Source organism: Convolutriloba macropyga, chromosome 10, assembly GCF_964194025.1.
Source record: "Convolutriloba macropyga chromosome 10, txConMacr16.3, whole genome shotgun sequence".
Lineage (NCBI taxonomy): Eukaryota > Metazoa > Xenacoelomorpha > Acoela > Convolutidae > Convolutriloba > Convolutriloba macropyga.
The window spans coordinates 41,329,738-41,353,583 of NC_134477.1; the positions used below are offsets into that span (position 1 = coordinate 41,329,738).

The following is a 23,846-nucleotide window of genomic DNA, read 5'->3' on the forward strand; positions in this document are numbered from 1 at the left end:
ACCAAACTGGTTTCTGATCAGACCGTCGCAGACAAAAGCGACCTCTGATCGGACCGACCCAGACTGAAGTGTCCACTGATTACACAATCGTGCGCTCGAAACTGCGTGTGCGCTTGAAAAACTCCTCTGATTAGACTATAGTGCGCTCGAAAGTCATACCCTGATCAGACACGTGTGCGCTCAAATCCGCCTCTGATCAGACTGAAGGTCGCTCAAGATAGCCTCTGATCAGAGTGAAGTGCGTTCGAAATCACCTTTGATAAGACGCAAGTGCGCTCGAAGTTGCCTCTGTTTAGACTAAAGTGCGTTCAAAATAGTCTGATGAGAGAATGGTTTTGAACATGAACAAATCTCTCAATATCGCTATAATATATTCATTTCATGAAAAACGATATTATAATCTTATATTCAATTAATGAAAAGCCAATTCTAAAGGTATTGCTAATGAAAATCAAAACAGAAAAAAATGCACAAAAAATTGTTTTGAGTATGCCATTAATTTATCTTTCGAACTGAATAAATGAAATTAGACAGCTGTGCATACAATTGTCTTGATCTACTTTGATTGAAAATTTTTTTGATGGGACCGGCAGTTGTTATCAGCTGGACCCCTTGGTTCTGATCAAACCTATTAGATTTTCTGATGGAGTTCTGATCAGAATGCTGCTTTATTGTTGACTCTTACCAGAGACGACCAATGTCAGTAAAAAACCAAAAAAACTCTTAAAGAAATTCGCTCGACTTGGCCTCTGGTCCGACTAGTGTGCGCTTGAAACTGGCTCTGATCAGACCGTCCAAGTCCAAAGTGACCTCTGATCAGACCGTACCAGACCATAGTGACCTCTGATCAGGCAAGTTCCAGAACCATTGTCCAGACAAAAGTGCGCTCGAAGTCTTCTCCAGACCATGTTATTCGAGCGCACCGAGAAAATCTGTGCAGTCTAAGATGGTCTGATCGGAGCTCAATTCGGTCTGACCACCTCGACCTGGGTAATATTAATAATAATAATAATAATAATAATATTAATAATAATAATAATAATAATAATAATAATAATAATAATAATAATAATAATAATAATACTAGTAATAATAATAGTAATAATAATAATCTTAATAATAATAAAAATAAAATGAATAATACTAATGATAATAATAAAAGTAATGATAACAATAATAATAGTAATAATAATAATAATAATAATAATAATAATAATAATAATAATAATAATAATAATAATAATAATAATAATAATAATAATAATAATAATAATAATAATAATAATAATAATAATAATAATAATAGTACTAATAATAATAATAATAATAATAATAATAATAATAATAATAATAATAATAATAATAATAATAATAATAATAAAAATAATAATAATAATAATAATAATAATAATAATAATAATAATAATAATAATAATAATAATAATACTGTTAATAGTAATAATAACAATAATAATAGTTCTAATAATGATTTTAATAATAATATTCATCGTAATCCAAGTTGAGTGGTTGGAACCTTCATAGATCAAGACAGAATCTTCTGATTGCCAATCTACTAACCAATATGCTTAGAGCAGGAAGAATGCAGACGTGGAATCTACTGATACCACTAAAAGTGCTTCTGTAACTGAAGAATAGAGCCACGAGAACATCGAAGAGAAAACGAAAACAACCAAAATGATATGTAGAACCTATACACACCAGTTTAAAGGAGGGAGTTTGTGATGGTTTTAATCGTCACGAATTTGAGAAAATTTTTGTTTCATAAATCGAAAGATGAACTTGCCTGACGAGCTTTAATTTTTGTATATAAAAAGAAGTCAGAAAATTTTGCTTGATTCTATTTCTAACTTTGTCCTGTCTCTGTCAATTCTAGCTGATTTCTCCCACAAAAAAAAGAAATAAGACTCTAACATCCTCACTGATTGCTATCTGTGAAATATGATTGGAAAAAAAGTAACGAAAATAGAAAAATACGTCTGGGAATCGGAATCAAAATCTATTTCACAAGACAGTCAGAAATAATAATTTTTAGCTTATTTAAATTTTCACTTAATATTTTTGCATAGATTAGTATTATAAATACGAGCTAGTTGATGTTTATTTTTAGAACCGATTTTAAACAAAACTGATTTGACCTGTTCTAGAGCCCACGACAGTATCTCATGCCGATTTTTGGCATGTTGGAATCAGTATGATTCTAGCTTGTTTTGAGCTATCAAATTTAAACAATTACTTAAAAATCATGAGAAAGAAAAAACGTATTTGCTCAAAAGCAATGTGCATCAGATCAAATAACATGCTATCAACTCACTCCTGCATCCAAGGGGGCTCTCGTCCCTGCCTATTGGGCAGTCCAGAGGTCCATTGCATAGCTGATCTTCAGTAACACACATACCAAAACCACAGCCATAATGGGTGTCATTAAATTTACCATATTCCACCGAGCAACCTAAAAATATATACTGAAAAAACACAAAGAGCAATGTTTTTTTACGATAGTATCATGATTAGTTATATATCTGGCATTTGTCTTGAGTTATCTCCATTTAGTTAGCTTACAGAAACTTTGTAAACTGGAGGCAATTAACTCTGGCTAAAACTTTGCAAACATTTGCAATAAGTTTATCTCACTATGCATAGAGAATCTTGCGAGATCACTTGTGAGCGTTATTACAATTTTCGTAAGATAAGTGTTCTCGAATGTCTGGGGTAGTTTCAAATGTTAATGAAAAGGTTCTTCGAAAGCAATATAAGTTGAGATCTGAATGCAACTGGGCACATTTTTATTACCTTTTCTAGCATTTGGAACCGATGCAATGTCGAGTCGGAGGACTTTTGACGAGAACAAATTAATAATTTTGTCGACCTGCGGTACAAAAGATAAACCAATTTCACAAGATATATTTTAGCAGTGAATGACCCGCGTTGCTCATCAGGCAAAATTGTCAGTAGCCATACTAGGTCAAATTTGAGTCTTAGTAATCATACCAGGCCATATATGATTTGTATGAACTCTTGATAGTCAAATATGATTTCCTAGAACTCATACAGGGATGATACAAAAAATTGAAAAGCCTGAAAATTGTATATTTTCCATGTGATTTTGAAGTTGAGGAAATTTCCTGGAAATAATACAGTATCTTATATGACAAATAAAATACTGACTGGTGCCACAATTTCTCGTATAATGTATTCAGAGGACTTATTAAATTATTATATCGCACTTGCACTCCACATTGGAGTCATTGTACTAAAAGAATAACTTTGCTATTTAAGCATATTCACAAAATGGATTTGAAGTTAAAAGCAAAATTGTTACAAAAACTTTTTTATGAATGACCGTTTTTAGGTATTAACTGGCTTAAGAGAATATCGAAACATTAGTTATCTATTTGAAATTACACTTTTATCTAGTGCCCAACTTTAAAAATGACATTTTACGTTAAGGTTTGTGGGCGGATCACGAAGTGATGCTTTAACGAATAAAGATTAAAAACATAAATGATAAAGCGCTTATATAGAGCAAGAACATCAGGCCTCATCGATTCAGGAATAAATTAGACCTGGGAGAAAGATAATTTTTAGGCAAAAAAAATTTTATCTCAATTTTTGTATTTTAATTATTTATTCCCATCAGTGTTGTAGGGCTAAAAATGCTTTTTAAAGATTTGGAAGGCTAACAAATTGATCATTTTTTCAACAAAGTTTTGTGACGGTTATCTTGCAAAATTCTAGAAGGATAAACGTCCGGGTCATGCATCTTGCAAGATGAACGTTATTTGCCAGAAATTTGCAAGGTCTTACAAAATAACCATTGGAGTTTGTCTTCGGATTTTACCCCTGATCATTGCTCCAAAACGTCACGAAACTCTTCTTATTGGAGCCCAATGGAGCAAAAAAAATTGAACATGAAAGTTTTTGCGCCACAATAGTTCCAGTGTCCTCAATTAGCCTATTACTCTACCCTGCAGCCATCTCATTGAGCTCATTTTAGGAGGAAGAGGAGAGGAGGTTAACCACTGGTGATTTTTTGTTGCAGTCACACTATTTGATCATTTTAATCACATCCACGTTTTTCACAGGCAACTGCAATATGTTTACTTACCATTTTTAGCAATGATTTATGGTTATTTGAAAGGTATTTTTAAAGTGCATTTTTGATATTGGTGTTTGCCGAATTATTGTATCGCAGTTGCAACCCACATTTGATTCTTTGTGTGCGCTAAAAGAATAAGTTTGCATTTTGAATATAGCCACAAAACAATTTTTGCAATTTTATCAATGTTTCCTATAAAAGAGCATTTATAGGTATTAACTTTTTTATTAAAGAGCATTTTTAGGTTTTGAACTTTAGTTATTTATTTGGACTTACTCTTTTCTTTAGTGCCCAACTTTGTAAATGATATTGTAATTTAGGGTCATTTGGCGGCTCACAAAGTGATGCCGGCAAATCATATAGATGAAGCCTCGCTGAATAAAAAAACATAAAAAAGATTTATAAAAAATAGATGTATATTGCTTGATAATCATACGAATATACAAGGATCATGTATGATTTCTTAGTAGTCGTACAAGTGTCGTACTAGGGAATATGTTAGTATTTCTATGACATCATATATCATCTTTGAGTGACTACTGAGAAGTGGCGAACGCAGGATGGAATTTTAGAACGCATTGCGATTAAATCTGAAATCTCTTTACCATGACCTTAAGATGAGGTGTCAAAAGGAAAAACAGTATGTACAAAAAGTCTGGGCACAACTCTGGCATATATTTCGAGCCATTCTAACTATATAATTCTTTGAACATAACTATTCCGATTTTATATGCCAAGAATTGTATGCAAACGAACAGCCGGGATACTCCTGATGTAGAAAAAAACCAAAGATAACAACGTTCTAGAGAAAAGGGAAAAGAACATATAACTTGAAATTTTAAACAGTATTTTTTTGGTTTTCCTATCGTCTTGAAACCCCTATATTGTTTTGATATTCTTATTGTAGTAGCTCTTTAATTCAAGGGAAGTTCCATAGGAACATTACTGTTTTTGAATAGTGTTGCGAAGGTTGCTGGCAGAGCAAATCAGCGCTAAATCAGTCGAGATAAATTCTGTTTTCTTCTGTTCTAAGGATGGCCAGTGCTCTGTTCATGTAACCATTTACACTGAACAGTCTTGATTTTTCAAAAAAATTATTGCATGAAAAATTAATATGTTCAGTTTAACGCCCGCGTACAATGTTTCCTTTATATGCCATTCGAACTTCTGCGTGGGTACTTGTAAATTTTAAATTGCGCAGCAAGTTGTAAGCACTAAGATTTAGGGGCTTTGTGGTAATTGGCTACAAACTAGCTTACGCATAAATATTGTGTGCATAACTATAGTAATTGCCAGTTATAAGCTACAAAATAATGACATTAATTTGTTTAGAGTTATATTTGGAGTGTAATTACAGTTCAAGCCATAGAAGATAAGCTTAGCTTTGAAGATAAGCTTAGCAAACTACTAGGCAACGAAGTCACTTAGTTCTTTTGAAGAACTGAAATAACCGAAATATCACATACTCCACCAAATATTGGATACTATTTGTTGCAAAAACGTTCTAGCGGTACTTTTTTCTTGCGAAGCATTAAACTCCGTGTTTGATCTGATTTAAAATTGTAGAAGAACATTTCAGACAATTTTAATAAAAAAAACTCCCAATGGACTTCAAACAGCAAATTTTAATACTACAATTTTTTTCTGCCGATTATACTTGTACAGACCGTTTTATACTTGTATAGATTCTCCATGACACCATCTAAACTGATTAGTTTTTTTCAGAGTAAAATTGTACCTCTGATTTTATTTTGATTTTTGATGTGATCATACCTACAATCATGCAATTATCAGCCTAACTAATAATAATCTATAACTCATGTCAGCTTAAAACCTTCTGTTTTTAACCTGTTTCAGGTCAGATTGTCAGCCTAAAAAACACTGTTTTTAACCTGTTTCAGCGCTAACTGTGCTTGACACCACAGGCAATTTCACAACATACTACATCACAACACAGTCAAATTCAAAATATAATACATCACACCACAGGAAATTTCACAACATACTACATCACAACACAGTCAAATTCAAAATATAATACATCACACCACAGGCATATTCACAACATACTACACTACACCACAGGTATATTCGCACCATACTACAATTAGATTCCCCTCCAAATCGTAAAAACACCAGCTAAGTGACCCGGGAAACGTCTATACAGCTGCTAAGGGACCTGGGAGATCGTGAATACACCTGTTAAATGACGCGGGAGATCGTGAATACACCTGCTAAGTTACCGGAGAGATCGTAAATACACCTGCTAAGTGACCTGGGTGATCATGAATACACCTGCTAAGTGACTCTGGAGATCGTGAATACACCTGCTAAATGACCCAGAAGGTCGTGAACACACCTATTAAGTGACCCGGAAGGTGTACAATATAACTGCTCAGGTTATGCGAACACGCTCCATGTTGCACTCGAAACGGAACCCAAACGCAGCCCGAATGCACCCCGACGCACCTTGTCAGCATCCGGTATCAGTGTCATCTGTAGTATGCAGGGTGTATGTAGCTCTTTAGTAGCTGTTCGAATGTTGAGAGGGAACAACTTAATGTAAATTGTGAATAAAATCAGCTTGACATAGCTTGAGAAGAAACTCTACTTGTTCAGCGTATACTTGGTTAGAGAAAAGAAGACTTGGGGAAAAGAAAAGAACGTGAGAAGGGGTTATAAGAGATGCCCAAGTTCGAGAGTTCGAGAGCTTACGACGGGTTGCTGTAAATGCGTAGCACACTAGGTTTGCAAGTAAGAGATGCTGGTTCGAATCTAGTACTGGTCTATTTTCACAGTAGTTGCGCCTGCTTAGGCCACCTAACAACTGCGAAGACCGACATCGGATTCCAAACACAGCAATGAAATCTGTTCTCAGTTTATATGGCCGGAAAAGAATTAACAAACCAATCCCTCAATTTGGTCAACAAATCCTTCGATAATTGGCCGGACGAACCCTCCATAAATATCTCTTCAAGGAGGTGCAAGGCCAGTACATTGCTCCAGAAGGACACTCCATGCTCTTGATACATCCAACAGCAGGCTAATAAGTAGGCACTCCAATCAATTCAAATCCATCATAACACACTCCATCTAAACTTAATGGTCCTCTCTTACAAACTAATCCGAGTGGCAGGAGGGTATCACCTTTATAGTGTCGAATGAATTTTCTTTTCATGGTGGAGGTTTGAAGTTTTAATTTCATTTTGCTTCGTATGTTTTACAGTGACTAACTTACAGCGGTGACGACAGTTTCTTTTAAAAGCTTCTCTTTTTTTTTCAATTTTTGCTTGCCCTTGTCCTTTTTCGCTATTTTCCTGGGCCAACTACATTTTTTTCTCTTAGAATCTCAATAGGATAGATTCAGACATTCCTACCTTAAAAACAACCGTTAACTTGATTGGGTTCTTCAAATCTCAGCAAGAAAGGACAACGGACGTTTTGTTGAATGAAGAGCACGTGTTTATTTTGACTATTAACTATTTAAAAACCGATTTACAGGTCTGCTGAAGTTTAATGCAAACCATTCAATCTTTTAAAAGCAAACCAGTTCAGTCAGAAACCTTCAATTAAAAAAATTCAAACATAGAAAATTTGGTTGGTTGATAGTTCACCAATACGGTTCAGTTGTTCAAGAAATTTTGATAATGTGTTTCAAATTTACAATAATGACTGATCCTATCCCGCTGAAAAATTTGAGCTTTAACTCTGGCGAGTCGAAAGACATTCACACCCTGATCCAGCGGTTAGCTGAGTACAAGATCAAGATCCCGCTCTGATTGTCGCATCTTCAATTACAGGCGATCCACAGGAGACAACTACGATGTCCAAAAGCAGTTTGGACAGACCGTTTCAGTCCATAAACAAATCTGTGGGCTGGTCATCTGGCAGCAACTAATAACGTTGGTTCCTCTACGTTGTCTGCAGTAAGGCCCTTATAAAGAGGAACCAACCTTGTGGAGCCAACTTCAGTGCAGCAGCGAACATATTGTAAAACAGACCAAATAACCAAGTCATTTCCATTTTCCGAGACTTCCGAACTTAAAGGGGTTCAACCGAAGGCTCTTTGCTATGATATTCTCTCTGGATACTTCTCCAAAATGTATTTACGCTCAGAAACTAAAAACTGGGACTTCCGGGAGAGATATTGGGTTACGATAGCACCAATGTCAATTGGACGAGTTAACGCTACAGCTCAGCAGCCAGGGAAGATTCCACTAGTAAGAACAAGTTTGATTTTAACCGCCATAGTGGATCTTGTTGCAGATACCACTGGATATTGCGCCAGCGCTGTTCCGTAATGAGATTATCAGTGAACATCGGTGAATTTCTTTCCGCATCATTTCAGGCATCGGGTCAGTCATATCTTTACGCGAAAAATCCGGTGGAATAACGACGGCTGAAATCAGTTATAGTTTCAACTGGGCAAAGGTAATCCAGGTTGTTTTCAAGGTTGGTCTATCCAAATTGGTATGCAACGAGTTCTTCGCTCATAGCTTGAGACGAAATTCTATATGTTCAGCGTATACTTCGTTAGAAAAATGAAGCTTTGAGGAACAGAAAAGAGCGTGAGAATGGGTTATAAGAGATGCCCAAAATCGAGAGCTTACGACCAGTTGCTGTAAATGCGTAGCACACTAGGTTTGCAAGTAAGAGATGCTGGTTCGAATCTAGTACTGGTCCATTTTTACAGTAGTTGCGCCTGCTTAGGCCACCTAAAAACTGCGAAGACCGACACCGGATTCCAAACACAGCAATGAAATCTGTTCTCAGTTTATATGGCCGGAAAAGAATTAACAAACCAATCCCTCAATTTGGTCAACAAATCCTTCGATAATTGGCCGGACGAACCCTCCATAAATATCTTTTCAAGGAGCTGCAAGGCCAGTACATTGCTCCAGAAGGACACTCCATGCTCTTGACACATCCAACAGCAGGCTAAAAAGTAGGCACTCCAATCAATTCAAATCCATCATAACACACTCCATCTAAACTTAACGTTCCTCTCTTACAAACTAATCCGAGTGGTAGGAGGGTATCACCTTTATAGTGTCGAATGAATTTTCTTTTTATGGTGGAGGTTTGAAGTTTTAATTTCAATTTGCTTCGTATGTTTTACAGTGACTAACCTACAGCGGTGACGACCATTTTTTTAAAAGCTTCTCTTTTTTTTCTTTCAATTTTTGCTTGCCCTTGTCCTTTTTCGCTGTTTTCCTGAGCCAACTAGATTTTTTTCTCTTAGAATCTCAATAGGATAGATTCAGACATTCCTACCTTAAAAACAACCGTTAACTTGATTGGGTTCTTCAAATCTCAGCAAGAAAGGACAACGGACGTTTTGTTGAATGAAGAGCACGTGTTTATTTTGACTATTAACTATTTAAAAACCGATTTACAGGTCTGCTGAAGTTTAATGCAAACCATTCAATCTTTTAAAAGCAAACCAGTTCAGTCAGAAACCTTCAATTAAAAAATTTCAAACATAGAAAATTTGGTTGGTTGATAGTTCACCAATACGGTTCAGTTGTTTAAGAAATTTTGATAATGTGTTTCAAATTTACAATAGTGACTGATCCTATCCCGCTGAAAAATTTGAGCTTTAACTCTGGCGAGTCGAAAGACATTCACACCCTGATCCAGCGGTTAGCTGAGTACAAGATCAAGATCCCGCTCTGATTGTCGCATCTTCAATTACAGGCGATCCACAGGAGACAACTACGATGTCCAAAAGCAGTTTGGACAGACCGTTTCAGTCCATAAACAAATCTGTGGGCTGGTCATCTGGCAGCAACTAATAACGTTGGTTCCTCTACGTTGTCTGCAGTAAGGCCCTTATAAAGAGGAACCAACCTTGTGGAGCCAACTTCAGTGCAGCAGCGAACATATTGTAAAACAGACCAGATAACCAAGTCATTTCCATTTTCCGAGACTTCCGAACTTAAAGGGGTTCAACCGAAGGCTCTTTGCTATGATATTCTCTCTGGATACTTCTCCAAAATGTATTTACGCTCAGAAACTAAAAACTGGGACTTCCGGGAGAGATATTGGGTTACGATAGCACCAATGTCAATTGGACGAGTTAACGCTACAGCTCAGCAGCCAGGGAAGATTCCACTAGTAAGAACAAGTTTGATTTTAACCGCCATAGTGGATCTTGTTGCAGATACCACTGGATATTGCGCCAGCGCTGTTCCGTAATGAGATTATCAGTGAACATCGGTGAATTTCTTTCCGCATCATTTCAGGCATCGGGTCAGTCATATCTTTACGCGAAAAATCCGGTGGAATAACGACGGCTGAAATCAGTTATAGTTTCAACTGGGCAAAGGTAATCCAGGTTGTTTTCAAGGTTGGTCTATCCAAATTGGTATGCAACGAGTTCTTCGCTCATAGCTTGAGACGAAATTCTATATGTTCAGCGTATACTTCGTTAGAAAAATGAAGCTTTGAGGAACAGAAAAGAGCGTGAGAATGGGTTATAAGAGATGCCCAAAATCGAGAGCTTACGACCAGTTGCTGTAAATGCGTAGCACACTAGGTTTGCAAGTAAGAGATGCTGGTTCGAATCTAGTACTGGTCCATTTTTACAGTAGTTGCGCCTGCTTAGGCCACCTAAAAACTGCGAAGACCGACACCGGATTCCAAACACAGCAATGAAATCTGTTCTCAGTTTATATGGCCGGAAAAGAATTAACAAACCAATCCCTCAATTTGGTCAACAAATCCTTCGATAATTGGCCGGACGAACCCTCCATAAATATCTTTTCAAGGAGCTGTAAGGCCAGTACATTGCTCCAGAAGGACACTCCATGCTCTTGACACATCCAACAGCAGGCTAAAAAGTAGGCACTCCAATCAATTCAAATCCATCATAACACACTCCATCTAAACTTAACGGTCCTCTCTTACAAACTAATCCGAGTGGCAGGAGGGTATCACCTTTATAGTGTCGAATGAATTTTCTTTTTATGGTGGAGATTTGAAGTTTTAATTTCAATTTGCTTCGTATGTTTTACAGTGACTAACCTACAGCGGTGACGACCATTTTTTTAAAAGCTTCTCTTTTTTTTCTTTCAATTTTTGCTTGCCCTTGTCCTTTTTCGCTGTTTTCCTGAGCCAACTACATTTTTTTCTCTTAGAATCTCAATAGGATAGATTCAGACATTCCTACCTTAAAAACAACCGTTAACTTGATTGGGTTCTTCAAATCTCAGCAAGAAAGGACAACGGACGTTTTGTTGAATGAAGAGCACGTGTTCATTTTGACTATTAACTATTTAAAAACCGATTTACAGGTCTGCTGAAGTTTAAAGCAAACCATTCGATCTTTTAAAAGCAAACCAGTTCAGTCACAAACCATCAATTAAAAAATTTCAAACATAGAAAATTTGATTGGTTGAAGTTCACCAATTCGGTTCAGTTGTTCAAGAAATTTTGATAATGTGTTTCAAATTTACAATAATGATTGATCCTATCCCGCTGAAAAATTTGAGCTTTAGCTCTGGCGAGTCGAAAGACATTCACACCCTGATCCAGTGGTTAGCTGAGTACAAGATCAAGATCGCGCACTGATTGTCGCATCTTCAATTACAGGCGGGCCACAGGAGACAACTATGAAGTCCAAAAGCAGTTTGGACAGACCGTTTCAGTCCATAAACAAATCTGTGGGCTGGTCATCTGGCAGCAACTATTAACGTTGGTTCCTCTACGTTGTCTGCAGTAAGGCCCTTATAAAGAGGAACCAACCTTGTGGAGCCAATTTCAGTGCAGCAGCGAACATATTGTAAAACAGACCAATTAAACAAGTCATTTCCATTTTCCGAGACTTCCGAACTTAAAGGGGTTCAACCGAAGGCTCTTTGCTATGATATTCTCTCTGGATACTTCTCCAAAATGTATTTACGCTCAGAAACTAAAAACTGGGACTTCCGGCAGAGATATTGGGCTACGATAGCACCAATGTCAATTGGACGAGTTAACGCTACAGCTCAGCAGCCAGGAAAGATTCCACTAGTAAGAACAAGTGTGATTTTAACCGCCATAGTGGATCTTGTTGCAGATACTGTTCCGTAATGAGATCATCAGTGAACATCGGTGAACTTCTTTCCGCATCATTTCAGGCATTGGGTCAGCCATATCTTTACGCAAAAAATCCGGTGGAATAACGAGGGCTGAAATCAGTTATAGTTTCAACTGGGCAAAGGTAATCCTGGTTGTTTTCGAGGTTGGTCTATCCAAATTGGTATGCAACGTGTTCTTCGCGCATAGCTTGAGACGAAAATCTATATTTTCAGCGTATACTTGGTTAGAAAAATGAAGCTTTGAGGAACAGAAAAGAACGTTAGAATGGGTTTTAAGAAATGCCCAAAATCGAGAAGTTTCGACCAGCTGCTCTAAATGGGTAACACACTAGGCTTGCAAGTAAGAGATGCTCATTTGAATCTAGTAGTGGTCCATTTTCTCAGTAATTTCGCCTGCTTAGCCTCCCTGACAACTGCGAAGACCGACATCAAGTTCCAAACACAGCAATGAAAACTATGCTAAATCTATATGGCCTCAAAAAAATTAATAAAACCAATCCCTCAAACTGATCGAAACATCCTTCGATATTTGACCGGACGAACCCTTGCATAAATATCACTTCAACGAGCTACAAGGCCACTCCATTGCTCCAGAAGGGCATTCCATGCTCTTGTCACATATCCAAGAGCAGGCAAATAAGTCCGCACTTCAATCATTTCAAATCGAAGATCAAACCCTTCATAACACACTCCATCTTAACTTATTGATCCCCTCTAAAAAACTAATCCGAGTGGCGAGAGGGTATCACCTTCACAATGTCGAATAAAATTTCTTTTAATGATGGAGGTTTGAGGTTTAAATTTCACTTTGCTTCGTATAATTTACAGTTACTAACTAACAGCGGTGACATTCATTTTTCAGAAAGGCTTCTCTTTCTCTGTTTTTAATTTTTGCTTGCCCTTAACGCTTCCCGCAATTTGACAACTACATTTTTTTCACATAGAATCTCAATAGAAAAGGTTCGAGTTTTCCTGCTTTGAAATCAACCGTTACATTGATTACGTTTTTTAAATCTTACCAAGAAAGGACAACGGGCGTTTTGTTGAATGAAGAGCGCGTTCTTGTTTTGACTATCCACTGTTTAATAATCCCTTTACAGTTCTGCTGAAGTTAATTCCATTCATTCCTTAAAAAGCACACCAGTTCCATTAAAAACCATCAATTCAATCATTGCAAACATAGAAAAAGTGTTTGGCTGGGAATTCATCATTACGGTTCTGTTGTTCAAGAAATTTTGTTAATTTGTTTCGAATTTATAATTATCTTTGATCCTATCTCGCTTAAAAAATTGAGCATTCGCTAGTCGAAAGACATTCACACCCTGATCCAGCGGTTAGCTAAGCAGAAGATCGGACCCCGCCCTGATTGCTGCATATTCAATTACAGGAGGGCCACGGGAGACAACTGCGATAATCAGAATCAATTTGATAGACCATTTCAGTCCATAAACAAAACTCTGAGCTAATCATCTGGCAGCGACTAAAAACGTTGGTTCCCCTACGTTGTCTGCAGTGCGCGTTTTATAAAAAAGCGCAGATTTCAGTGCAGCAGCGAACAGATTGTAAAACAGACCAGTTAAACAAGTCATTTCCATTTTCCGAGACTTCCGATCTTCAAGGGGTTCAACCAAACGCACTTTGCTATGATATTCTCCCTCGACACTTCTCTAAAAAGTATTTACGCTCCAAAAAAACTGGGACATCCGGAAAGGCTATTGGGTTACTGAAGCACGAATGTCAGTTGGACGAGTTAAAGCTACAGCTCAATAGACAAGGAAGATTCCAGTAGTAAGAACAAATGTGATGTTGATCGCCATATTGGATGCTGCTTCAGATGCTAGTGGATAATAGACCAGCGCTGATCCCTAATGATATTATCAATAAACATCGGTGAATTGCTTCCCGAATCATATCAAGCTTCTAGTCAACGATATCTTTACGTGAAATTTCTGGTGGAATATGGGTGGCTGAAATCAGTTATTGTTTTAACTAGGGCGAAAAAACAGGCTGTGTTCAAAGTTGATTTTTCCAAAATGGGAATCAAAAAGTTCTGCGCGCAGTGCGTTTGCTGCTTGTGAGCAATTCAGTATCGCCAAAAAATATAGTGAAACCTTCATAAGATATTCGTCTAATTTTGATCATTTGCGCAGTCGTGGATTTTACACTAGAGGTAGTGCAAAATATATTCTTCTTACAACCAATTCATTGCATTTCATTTCATCTGTAAATTTGTTTTTGCATCGTGAGACAACTTTTTCTGTGAATTCTATCAATTGTCGCCAGAGTAACTGCTCCACCCATGTGACCACCTTGTATAATTCCGTTCTGCGTTCTATCTTTTCAATTGCTCGATTTCCACTACAAGTGAAGGCGAGGTTCTTAAACTACTTAAGTTCTTTAAGTCTTCGTAAGAAGGGACAACGACTGTTGTGTTGAATGGAGTCCACCTGCCAGATTTGAATTTTCACTGTTTAATAATCTCTTAACGGTTCTGCTGAAATTTAATGCAACTCATTATTTTTTTTGAAATAAACAATTTCAATTAAAAACCATCGACTAGAACATTGCAAACTTAGAAATTTTGGTTGGTTAGGGATTCTCACATACGGTTGTTCAAGAAGTTTTGATATTCTTTTTGAAATTTACAATTATCGTTGATCCTATCTCGCTTAAATCTTCAGCAATATAGCTCTGGCGAGTGGAGAGAGGTTCACATCCTGATCCAGAGGATAGTTGAGTACAAGATCAAGATCCAACTCTGATTCTCGCGTCTTCGATTACAGGCGGGCTACAGAAGACAACTGCGATATCCAAATGCAATTTGGGCAGACTGTTTCCGTACAAAAACAAATCTGTGGGCCGATCACCCGGCAGCGACTAAAAACGTTGGTTCCTCTACGTTGTCTGCAGTGCGCGTTTTATAATAAAGCGCCAACTTCAGTGCAGCAGCGAGCAGATTGCAAAACAAACCAGATAAACCAGTCACTTAGATTTTCCGAGACTTTCGAACTTCAAGGGATTCAACCAAAGCACTTTGCTATGATATTCTTCCTCGACACTTCTCTAAAAAGTATGTACGCTCAGAAACTAAAAACTGGGACTTCCGGAAGAGCTATTGGTTTACTATAGCACGAATGTCAATTTGACGAGCTAACGCTACAACTCAGTAGACAGAGAAGATTCCACTAGTAAGAAAAAGTGTCATTTTAACCGCCATATTGGATCTTGTTGCAGATACCAATGGATATTGCGCCAGCGCTGATCCCTAATGAGATTATCAATTAACATTGGTGAATTGCCTCCCAAATCTTATCATTCTTCTGGTCACCGATATATCTACGTGAAATATCTAGTGGAATAAGGGTGGCTGAAATCAGTTATCGTTTCAACTAGGGCAAAGGCAATCCAGATTATGTTCAAAGTTGTCTTTCCAAATTGGGAAGCAAAGAGTTCTTCGGGCAATGCGGTTGCTGCTTGTGAACAATTCACCATCGCCAAAATAATCGTGAACTCTCCTTAAGATCTTCGTCAATTTTTGATCATATGCTCAGTCGTTGATTTTACACTAGAGGCAGTGTAAAGTCTTTTCTTCTGACAATCCATTCATTGCATTTCATTTCATTTGTAAATTTGTTTTTGCATCGTGAGACACCGTATTCTGTTAGTTGTGATTCGTATTAAGTACAAAAAAGTTGAATTCTATCAATTGTCGCCAGAGTAATTGTTCCACCCACCTGACCACCTTGTGTAACTCCGTTCTGGGTTCTATCTCGTCATTTGCTCGCTGTCCAAAACAAGACCACTGCTTTAGTACGGGTACCAGAACTATTGCAACCCCAGTTTCTGACAAGTGGGAGACGCACGCCATCCATATTCATAATTTTCCAACTCGTTTTTATGCATGCACTGGCCCTCCAGGAATCCATCCGTCTTGAAGGCTTTTGACCGTTCTTTCTGCGGATCCAATGCATAACCTTCCTCTATTAAAGGTTTGCAGTTGTTGGAATAAATTGTCCTCCGCCTCCCAAGTTTGCCTGGTTTGGCTAGTTTATAACTTACTTCTGATGTCCTTTGTTACACAAAAAGTGGACATTCAAATGGGATAAAAAAAACTGTTGGATTTTGGACTTGATACATTAAGCAGACATAGATTTCTCCCCTTTTTATTTGGTTTTGATTTGACTTTTTTGCGGTAATATTTTTTTTGTCTGTGGTCGTTGGTTCAGCCAAGGACAATTCCAAGCTGATGTACGTCTGTCAAATTAGAATCGATTGATTTTCCTCAAAGGTTTCTGTGTCTTGTTTTTCGCAACTGAGTTTTTGGGTACAGAAATCGGTTGATCATTGAAACTGAGGACCGTAGAAATAACTGTGGAGTGTGCGTTCGTCTGAATATGCTATTAAGAAGACAGCACACTCCAGAGTTAATTCTATGGTCCTGAGTTTCAATGATCAACTGATTTCTACACCCGAAAACTCAGTTGCGAAAAAGAAGACATAGAAACCTTTGAGGAAAATCAGTCGTATTTAATTTGGCAGACATACATCAGCTGGGATTTATCCATTTCTAAACCAGCGCCGACAGAAAAAATATTAACCCAAGAGAGTTTAGTTGTTGATTTCATCTCCAACTACTGTTTAGACAACCGGTGACATTAGAACTGACTGTTAACCTTTTGAGATTGTCAAGTGAAATACAAATCATATGTATTGCACTTGAAAATCTAAAAGGCTAACAATTTTTTATAATGTTGCGAGTTGTCTAAACAGTACTTAGAGATGAAATCAACAATTAAACTATTACGGTTTTTACATTATCTTATCCCTGAGAATAAATCGATGAGGTTTTAGCTACAACTTTTTTTAACAAATCGCAAAAATTTTAGTGCTCTCCTGAATTCTTTCATGTGATCTGTATGGAGCAGCTGTACCAAAATTGCAACACTCAACTTTCCGAAATTTTTCGGCTACATTAGTTCTTGGGTACAATTCAACGGCCCATTTACCACATGTGTTTGGGACGTGCCATTGTAACTGTGCCACAGAGTTCTGAGAAAGTTTGAAATTGCTTTTTTGTTGTGACATCACACAAATCTCTCTAGCTTAAGCAAAAACCTGTTATCTTTTGTAGCGTACAATTTTTTCAGAATCTATCGTAAAATTAAATAGGCGAGGAAAAATTCACTTTTACTGTAAAAGTAACTGAGAAAGAAATGATAGTTTTCAACTACCATTGTCTACCATTGTTATCAAACACCATTCCTTTATACTAGATTGGTTGTTTAGTAAAGCCTGCTTTAATAACGCCTTGCACTTGTAACGCATAAATTTTCTCTTACCATTGAATATTGTTTTTCGTGGGATTACTTTAGAAAAAAAGTAAGAATTATTTCTCTGGGCCATTATTGAAATGCAATTACATTTTTTTGTAAGCTTTTTGCATCAAAAAAGATTGCAAGACTTAGTTTATAGCAAAAATCTGGCTGCGGTTAATACGAAATCAAGACCAATTGATCATTTTTGAGTTTGACTTTATTATGAATTTGTGCCAGTTTTGCAAACTGTTTTTTATATACTCATCCTTGTATAATTTTTTATTTTTCTTGAACAAATTTTTTAAATACTTGTTGTTTGCAGAGAGAATTGCTAATTGATTTGTTTTAAGTTATATTCTTACAATTGAAGTCTTCGTCACTTCCATCGCCGCAATTCTCTATGCCGTCGCAAACAGCCTCAAAGATGAAGCACCCACTTCCGTCTTTGCATTTAAAAAGATCTTCATCCAATGCTCCAGGTTCACCCCAACAGTCTACAAAATACAGAAAAACTCCAGAGCAACGCTGTCATTTTTGTACATAATGGCGTTTTAAGTTAGAATTGTCATGAACAACGATTTTCGACTCATGACAAAAAGAAAAAAGTTTCCGTGTATGTTCAATGCCGTGATATCAGAACTAGTGTGTATTTTTGTTTTGATTGCATTTCATATTTTGAGCCTTAAAATTAAGAAAAAAGCTTGTAATGTTGACCGAGAAAAGACAACAAATTTATTACTCTACTCGAAATTCAATTTAAATTTAATTACTGGTTAGCAGATCTAAGTTTAACTCTTAAACAAAAGTTTTCGAATGCCAGAAGCATGATTTTTCGCCGCTCAAGATTCTTGCAAATAACGTTAATCTCGCAAGATGAAAGATCCGGACGCTTGCCTTGCAAGAATCATACAAGAATCTTGCAAAAAGACGTCCGAAAATTTTAAAGAAAAAAGAACAATTCTATACACCAATTAACTCGAAGACCATGTTCTCTTATGAGTTCAGTCCATTAAAGGTTTCTCTCGGTTCAAAACGGAAATGTATTTGAAAATTTCATTTAAAAAAACTGTTTATTGATGGTTTAAGGGTTGATTATGTACAAACAAAGGTGAAAAGATTGGTCAGCACTGGAAAGGTCCTACAAAAGCATCCAGTGCGTTCCTGCTTATGATATATAATGATATAACTGAATTTTTTGCTGTAAAAGAGACTTTTCTGTGAGTCTATTTGCTTTGAGTCATGTCTTTGCCTTAGCTTTTTTGTGTAGCGCCAAAACCCCCAACCCTTTGCGTGCCCCCTTTTTTTTGTTGGTGTTTCTAATTCATATATGTTTTGGCCTTAGAAAGTTTAGGGTCTCTTTTTTTCTTTGGAGGTTAGAGAATAGGTCAAATCCTATTCTTTAATCTTCAAAGAAGCTAAAAAGGACCATGCAGCAGCTAAAGGCATGTTGACGGTTATCTTGCAAGAGTCTTGTAAGATGGTCGGTTAACTTACAAGACTCTTGCTTTCAAGACGGTTATCTTGCAAGATTTTGCAAGAATCTTGCAAGAGTCTTGCAAGATGATGCATAGTTTTGAAAATCTCTTGCAAGATCCTTGCAAAATCGTGCAAGATGACCATCTTCAATCAATTAAGGAAGTTACTGGTTGTTGTGAAATTTCAAAAGTTTCGTGAAAAGGAAAGTTCAGAAAAAAACTGATAATGAGTATTATGTTTATATTTCAGTAAACTATGGGTTTTTGATTGATCGTCCGTAAACTTCTGGATTTGGCTATTTCATTTTTGGTTTTAATGATTTTAATGAGAAATTTTAGAGACATTTCCATTTATATCGAGCCGTTTTTTGTAACAAGTTATTGAGCTTTTATTGTGACTAAGAGATGAAATTTTGCACCGCCTAGTTTGCGAGATGCACATAGGGTCTGAATCTTGATCCTTGAACAAGGTTTAACGTTCCTTCTTCGAGTTCAAAACTGCATTCGTTGACAATAGAGTTTATATCGCAATTGATTTGAACTCATTTTGCTTGGTTTTCATTTATATAAGACAATAAAATTAGTTCCCACTTCTTGTGATGAAGACTCTTGGTAATCAGAGGAAGAACATATATGGTTCCAAATGTGACTTAACAATTTTTTAGCATGATTTAAAAGGATCAAAAATGATATTTTTATTATTCGTCAGAATTGTTCACAATAATTGATAAAAAGAACTATAACTTTCAATATTTAAATTGATCCTTAAATCAACATTTAATTCTATTTTAATTTTTTTCGTTAACATTAGATAGCGCTGACAAGAAAAAATATTCCGCAAGACTTTACAAGTTTTGCTGTTTTGCGTGTGAAAAAGTTTCTCGTTAACTTTAGATTTGGGCTATTAGGGATACAGGTACACAATTATAGTTTCCATTGATTAGAAAAACTCAATGTCTGGACTCAAATCAAAACACGCTCAAATCAGAAAGAACACCTCCGAGTCATCCAGACTTGTTCAAAAAAATTTCTGTCCATAATTATAAATGTAAATTGAGTTCTTCGTACTAAGTCAAAAAAAATGGCTCAGCTTATTTTTATAAATATCAAATATTGAGGCAGATCATTTTGACTACAAAAAAACTAATGCTGATAAAGTTTTAACACAGAACGCTGCCTTAACGCTGGTATGCTTGGAATATGTTGACTTTGAAAAAGCTTAATCGTTTTTTTTCTTGAGTTTGTCTGACAATGCGATGTTTCTGGGATGCCAAGTTTTACTAAACTAACTGCAAAAAATAAATTAATTCTTTTATAACCAACAGCACGTGAAAAAAAGGATTGCAAACTATAGCTGGAACGTCATCATTGAAGAAGCTAGACTTTCTATCTGCACAACATGATGGATTGTTTACAGATATTCTAGAAACCAATATATCAAATTTCTTACGCAATTTTGTGTTAAAATGAAATTCTTTGATTGCTGTTACTGACACTAAAGTTTCAAAATAAAAATTTTATTCTTATCGCTACTTAAAGTTATCATGCAGGCTTCTAGTATTGATTCAATGATCGATTTCAGTGGTGATCGATGACGTATTACCCTTAATGCAGTAAACGAACAATCCTAATTTTCTGAAGTTTGTCGCTTACTTTCACAGTTTTTCAACCATCTTTGTTTACTGTGAGTTTTTGAAAGATGTCTGAAGGGAGTGTTCGCGTCGGTTGATAAAATTATAACGCCGTTTGAATAACTTTGCAGTGCCTACTTATTCCGAAAGAAAAACGAAAATGCCTACAATGCTCAGCCTGAAAAATCAATTTTTTAGTAGGCTGATTTCATAACTAACTCATTATGTTTTGGCCTTAGAAAGTTTAGGGTCTCTTTTTTTCTTTGGAGGTTAGAGAACAGGTCAAATCCTATTCTTTAATCTTCAAAGAAGCTAAAAAGGACCATGCAGCAGCTAAAGGCATGTTGACGGTTATCTTGCAAGAGTCTTGTAAGATGGTCGGTTAACTTACAAGACTCTTGCTTTCAAGACGGTTATCTTGCAAGATTTTGCAAGAATCTTGCAAGAGTCTTGCAAGATGATGCATAGTTTTGAAAATCTCTTGCAAGATCCTTGCAAAATCGTGCAAGATGACCATCTTCAATCAATTAAGGAAGTTACTGGTTGTTGTGAAATTTCAAAAGTTTCGTGAAAAGGAAAGTTCAGAAAAAAACTGATAATGGGTATTATGTTTATTTTTCAGTAAACTATGGGTTTTTGATTGATCTTCCGTAAACTTCTGGATTTGGCTATTTCATTTTTGGTTTTAATGATTTTAATGAGAAATTTTAGAGACATTTCCATTTATATCGAGCCGTTTTTTGTAACAGGTTATTGAGCTTTTATTGTGACTAAGAGATGAAATTTTGCACCGCCTAGTTTGCGAGATGCACATAGGGTCTGAATCTTGATCCTTGAACAAGGTTTAATGATCCTTCTTCTAGTTCAAAACTGCATTCGTTGACAATAGAGTTTATATCGCAATTGATTTGAACTCATTTTGCTTGGTTTTCCTTTATATAAGACAATAAAATTAGTTCCCACTTCTTGTGATGAAGACTCTTGGTAATCAGAGGAAGAACATATATGGTTCCAATTGTGACTTAACAATTTTTTAGCATGATTTAAAAGGATCAAAAATGATATTTTTATTATTCGTCAGAATTGTTCACAAAAATTGATAAAAAGAACTATGTCTTTCAATATTTAAATTGATCCTTAAATCAACATTTAATTCTATTTTAATTTTTTTCGTTAACATTAAATAGCGCTGACAAGAAAAAATATTCCGCAAGACTTTACAAGTTTTGCTGTTTTGCGTGTGGAAAAGTTTCTCGTTAACTTTAGATTTGGGCTATTAGGGATACAGGTACACAAATATAGTTTCCATTGATTAGAAAAACTCAATGTCTGGACTCAAATCAAAACACGCTCAAATCAGAAAGAACACCTCCGAGTCATCCAGACTTGTTCATAAAAATTTCTGTCCATAATTATAAATGTAAATTGAGTTCTTCGTACTAAGTCAAAAAAAATTGCTCAGCTTATTTTTATAAATATCAAATATTGAGGCAGATCATTTTGACTACAAAAAAACTAATGCTGATAAAGTTTTAACACAGAACGCTGCCTTAACGCTGGTATGCTTGGAATATGTTGACTTTGAAAAAGCTTAATCGTTTTTTTTTCTTGAGTTTGTCTGACAATGCGATGTTTCTGGGATGTCAAGATTTACTAAACTAACTGCAAAAAATAAATTAATTCTTTTATAACCAACAGCACGTGAAAAAAAAGGATTGCAAACTATAGCTGGAACGTCATCATTGAAGAAGCTAGACTTTCTATCTGCACAACATGATGGATTGTTTACAGATATTCTAGAAACCAATATATCAAATTTCTTACGCAATTTTGTGTTAAAATGAAATTCTTTGATTGCTGTTACTGACACTAAAGTTTCAAAATACAATTTTTATTCTTATCGCTACTTAAAGTTATCATGCAGGCTTCTAGTATTGATTCAATGATCGATTTCAGTGGTGATCGATGACGTATTACCCTTAATGCAGTAAACGAACAATCCTAATTTTCTGAAGTTTGTCGCTTACTTTCACAGTTTTTCAACCATCTTTGTTTACTGTGAGTTTTTGAAAGATGTCTGAAGGGAGTGTTCGCGTCGGTTGTAAAAATATAACGCCGTTTGAATAACTTTGCAGTGCCTACTTATTCCGAAAGAAAAACGAAAATGACTACAATGCTCAGCCTGAAAAATCAATTTTTTAGTAGGCTGATTTCATGCCTAACTCATTTTTTTTAAATCCAGCACCAAACCAAACTCTTCAAAAAAAATCCAATGCCACATTGAAACTTTGAAAATTAAGGAAACTTATTTTACTAAACTAACTGCAAAAAATAAATTAATTCTTTTATAACCAACAGCACGTGAAAAAAAGGATTGCAAACTATAGCTGGAACGTCATCATTGAAGAAGCTAGACTTTCTATCTGCACAACATGATGGATTGTTTACAGATATTCTAGAAACCAATATATCAAATTTCTTACGCAATTTTGTGTTAAAATGAAATCCTTTGATTGCTGTTACTGACACTAAAGTTTCAAAATAAAATTTTTCTTCTTATCGCTACTTAAAGTTATCATGCAGGCTTCTAGTATTGATTCAATGATCGATTTCAGTGGTGATCGATGACGTATTACCCTTAATGCAGTAAACGAACAATCCTAATTTTCTGAAGTTTGTCGCTTACTTTCACAGTTTTTCAACCATCTTTGTTTACTGTGAGTTTTTGAAAGATGTCTGAAGGGAGTGTTCGCGTCGGTTGATAAAATTATAACGCCGTTTGAATAACTTTGCAGTGCCTACTTATTCCGAGAGAAAAACGAAAATGCCTACAATGCTCAGCCTGAAAAATCAATTTTTTAGTAGGCTGATTTCATGCCTAACTCATTTTTTTTTAAATCCAGCACCAAACCAAACTCTTCAAAAAAAAATCCAATGCCACATTGAAACTTTGAAAATTAAGGAAACTTATTTTAGAAACAAAAAGCATTGAAATAAAGCTGACATCAACTTAAAAAAATGACAGCGAAAGAATAATGTTGGGCTCCTCTAATTTATCTGTTCAGTTAAAAAAAAAGCATTCCAAAATTCAATTCTTTTTTCAAGGATTCTCGTAGGAATGTATCGGCCAATAAACAGCAGCAGTTAATATTGGTATTTTAATGTCAGTCTATTAAATGTATGCAAAAAGAAGAATAGTTTTAAGAAATTAAAGGTAAAACAATAAA

The 23,846-nt window shown here is 35.9% G+C and overlaps 1 protein-coding gene across 1 annotated transcript in view; it reads right to left on the reverse strand.

Moving 5' to 3' along the window:
• The window catches only part of LOC142348025 (uncharacterized), a 208,283-nt gene that overhangs the window by 159,741 nt on the left and 24,696 nt on the right, over nucleotides 1–23,846 (reverse strand). Inside the window, exons 3-4 of the mRNA XM_075399192.1 lie at nucleotides 17,876–18,007; nucleotides 2,333–2,470 (exon numbers count right to left, since the gene is read on the reverse strand). Of these exons, the coding sequence (XP_075255307.1) occupies nucleotides 2,333–2,470; nucleotides 17,876–18,007 (270 nt within the window). The remainder of the gene's footprint in view (nucleotides 1–2,332; nucleotides 2,471–17,875; nucleotides 18,008–23,846) is intronic.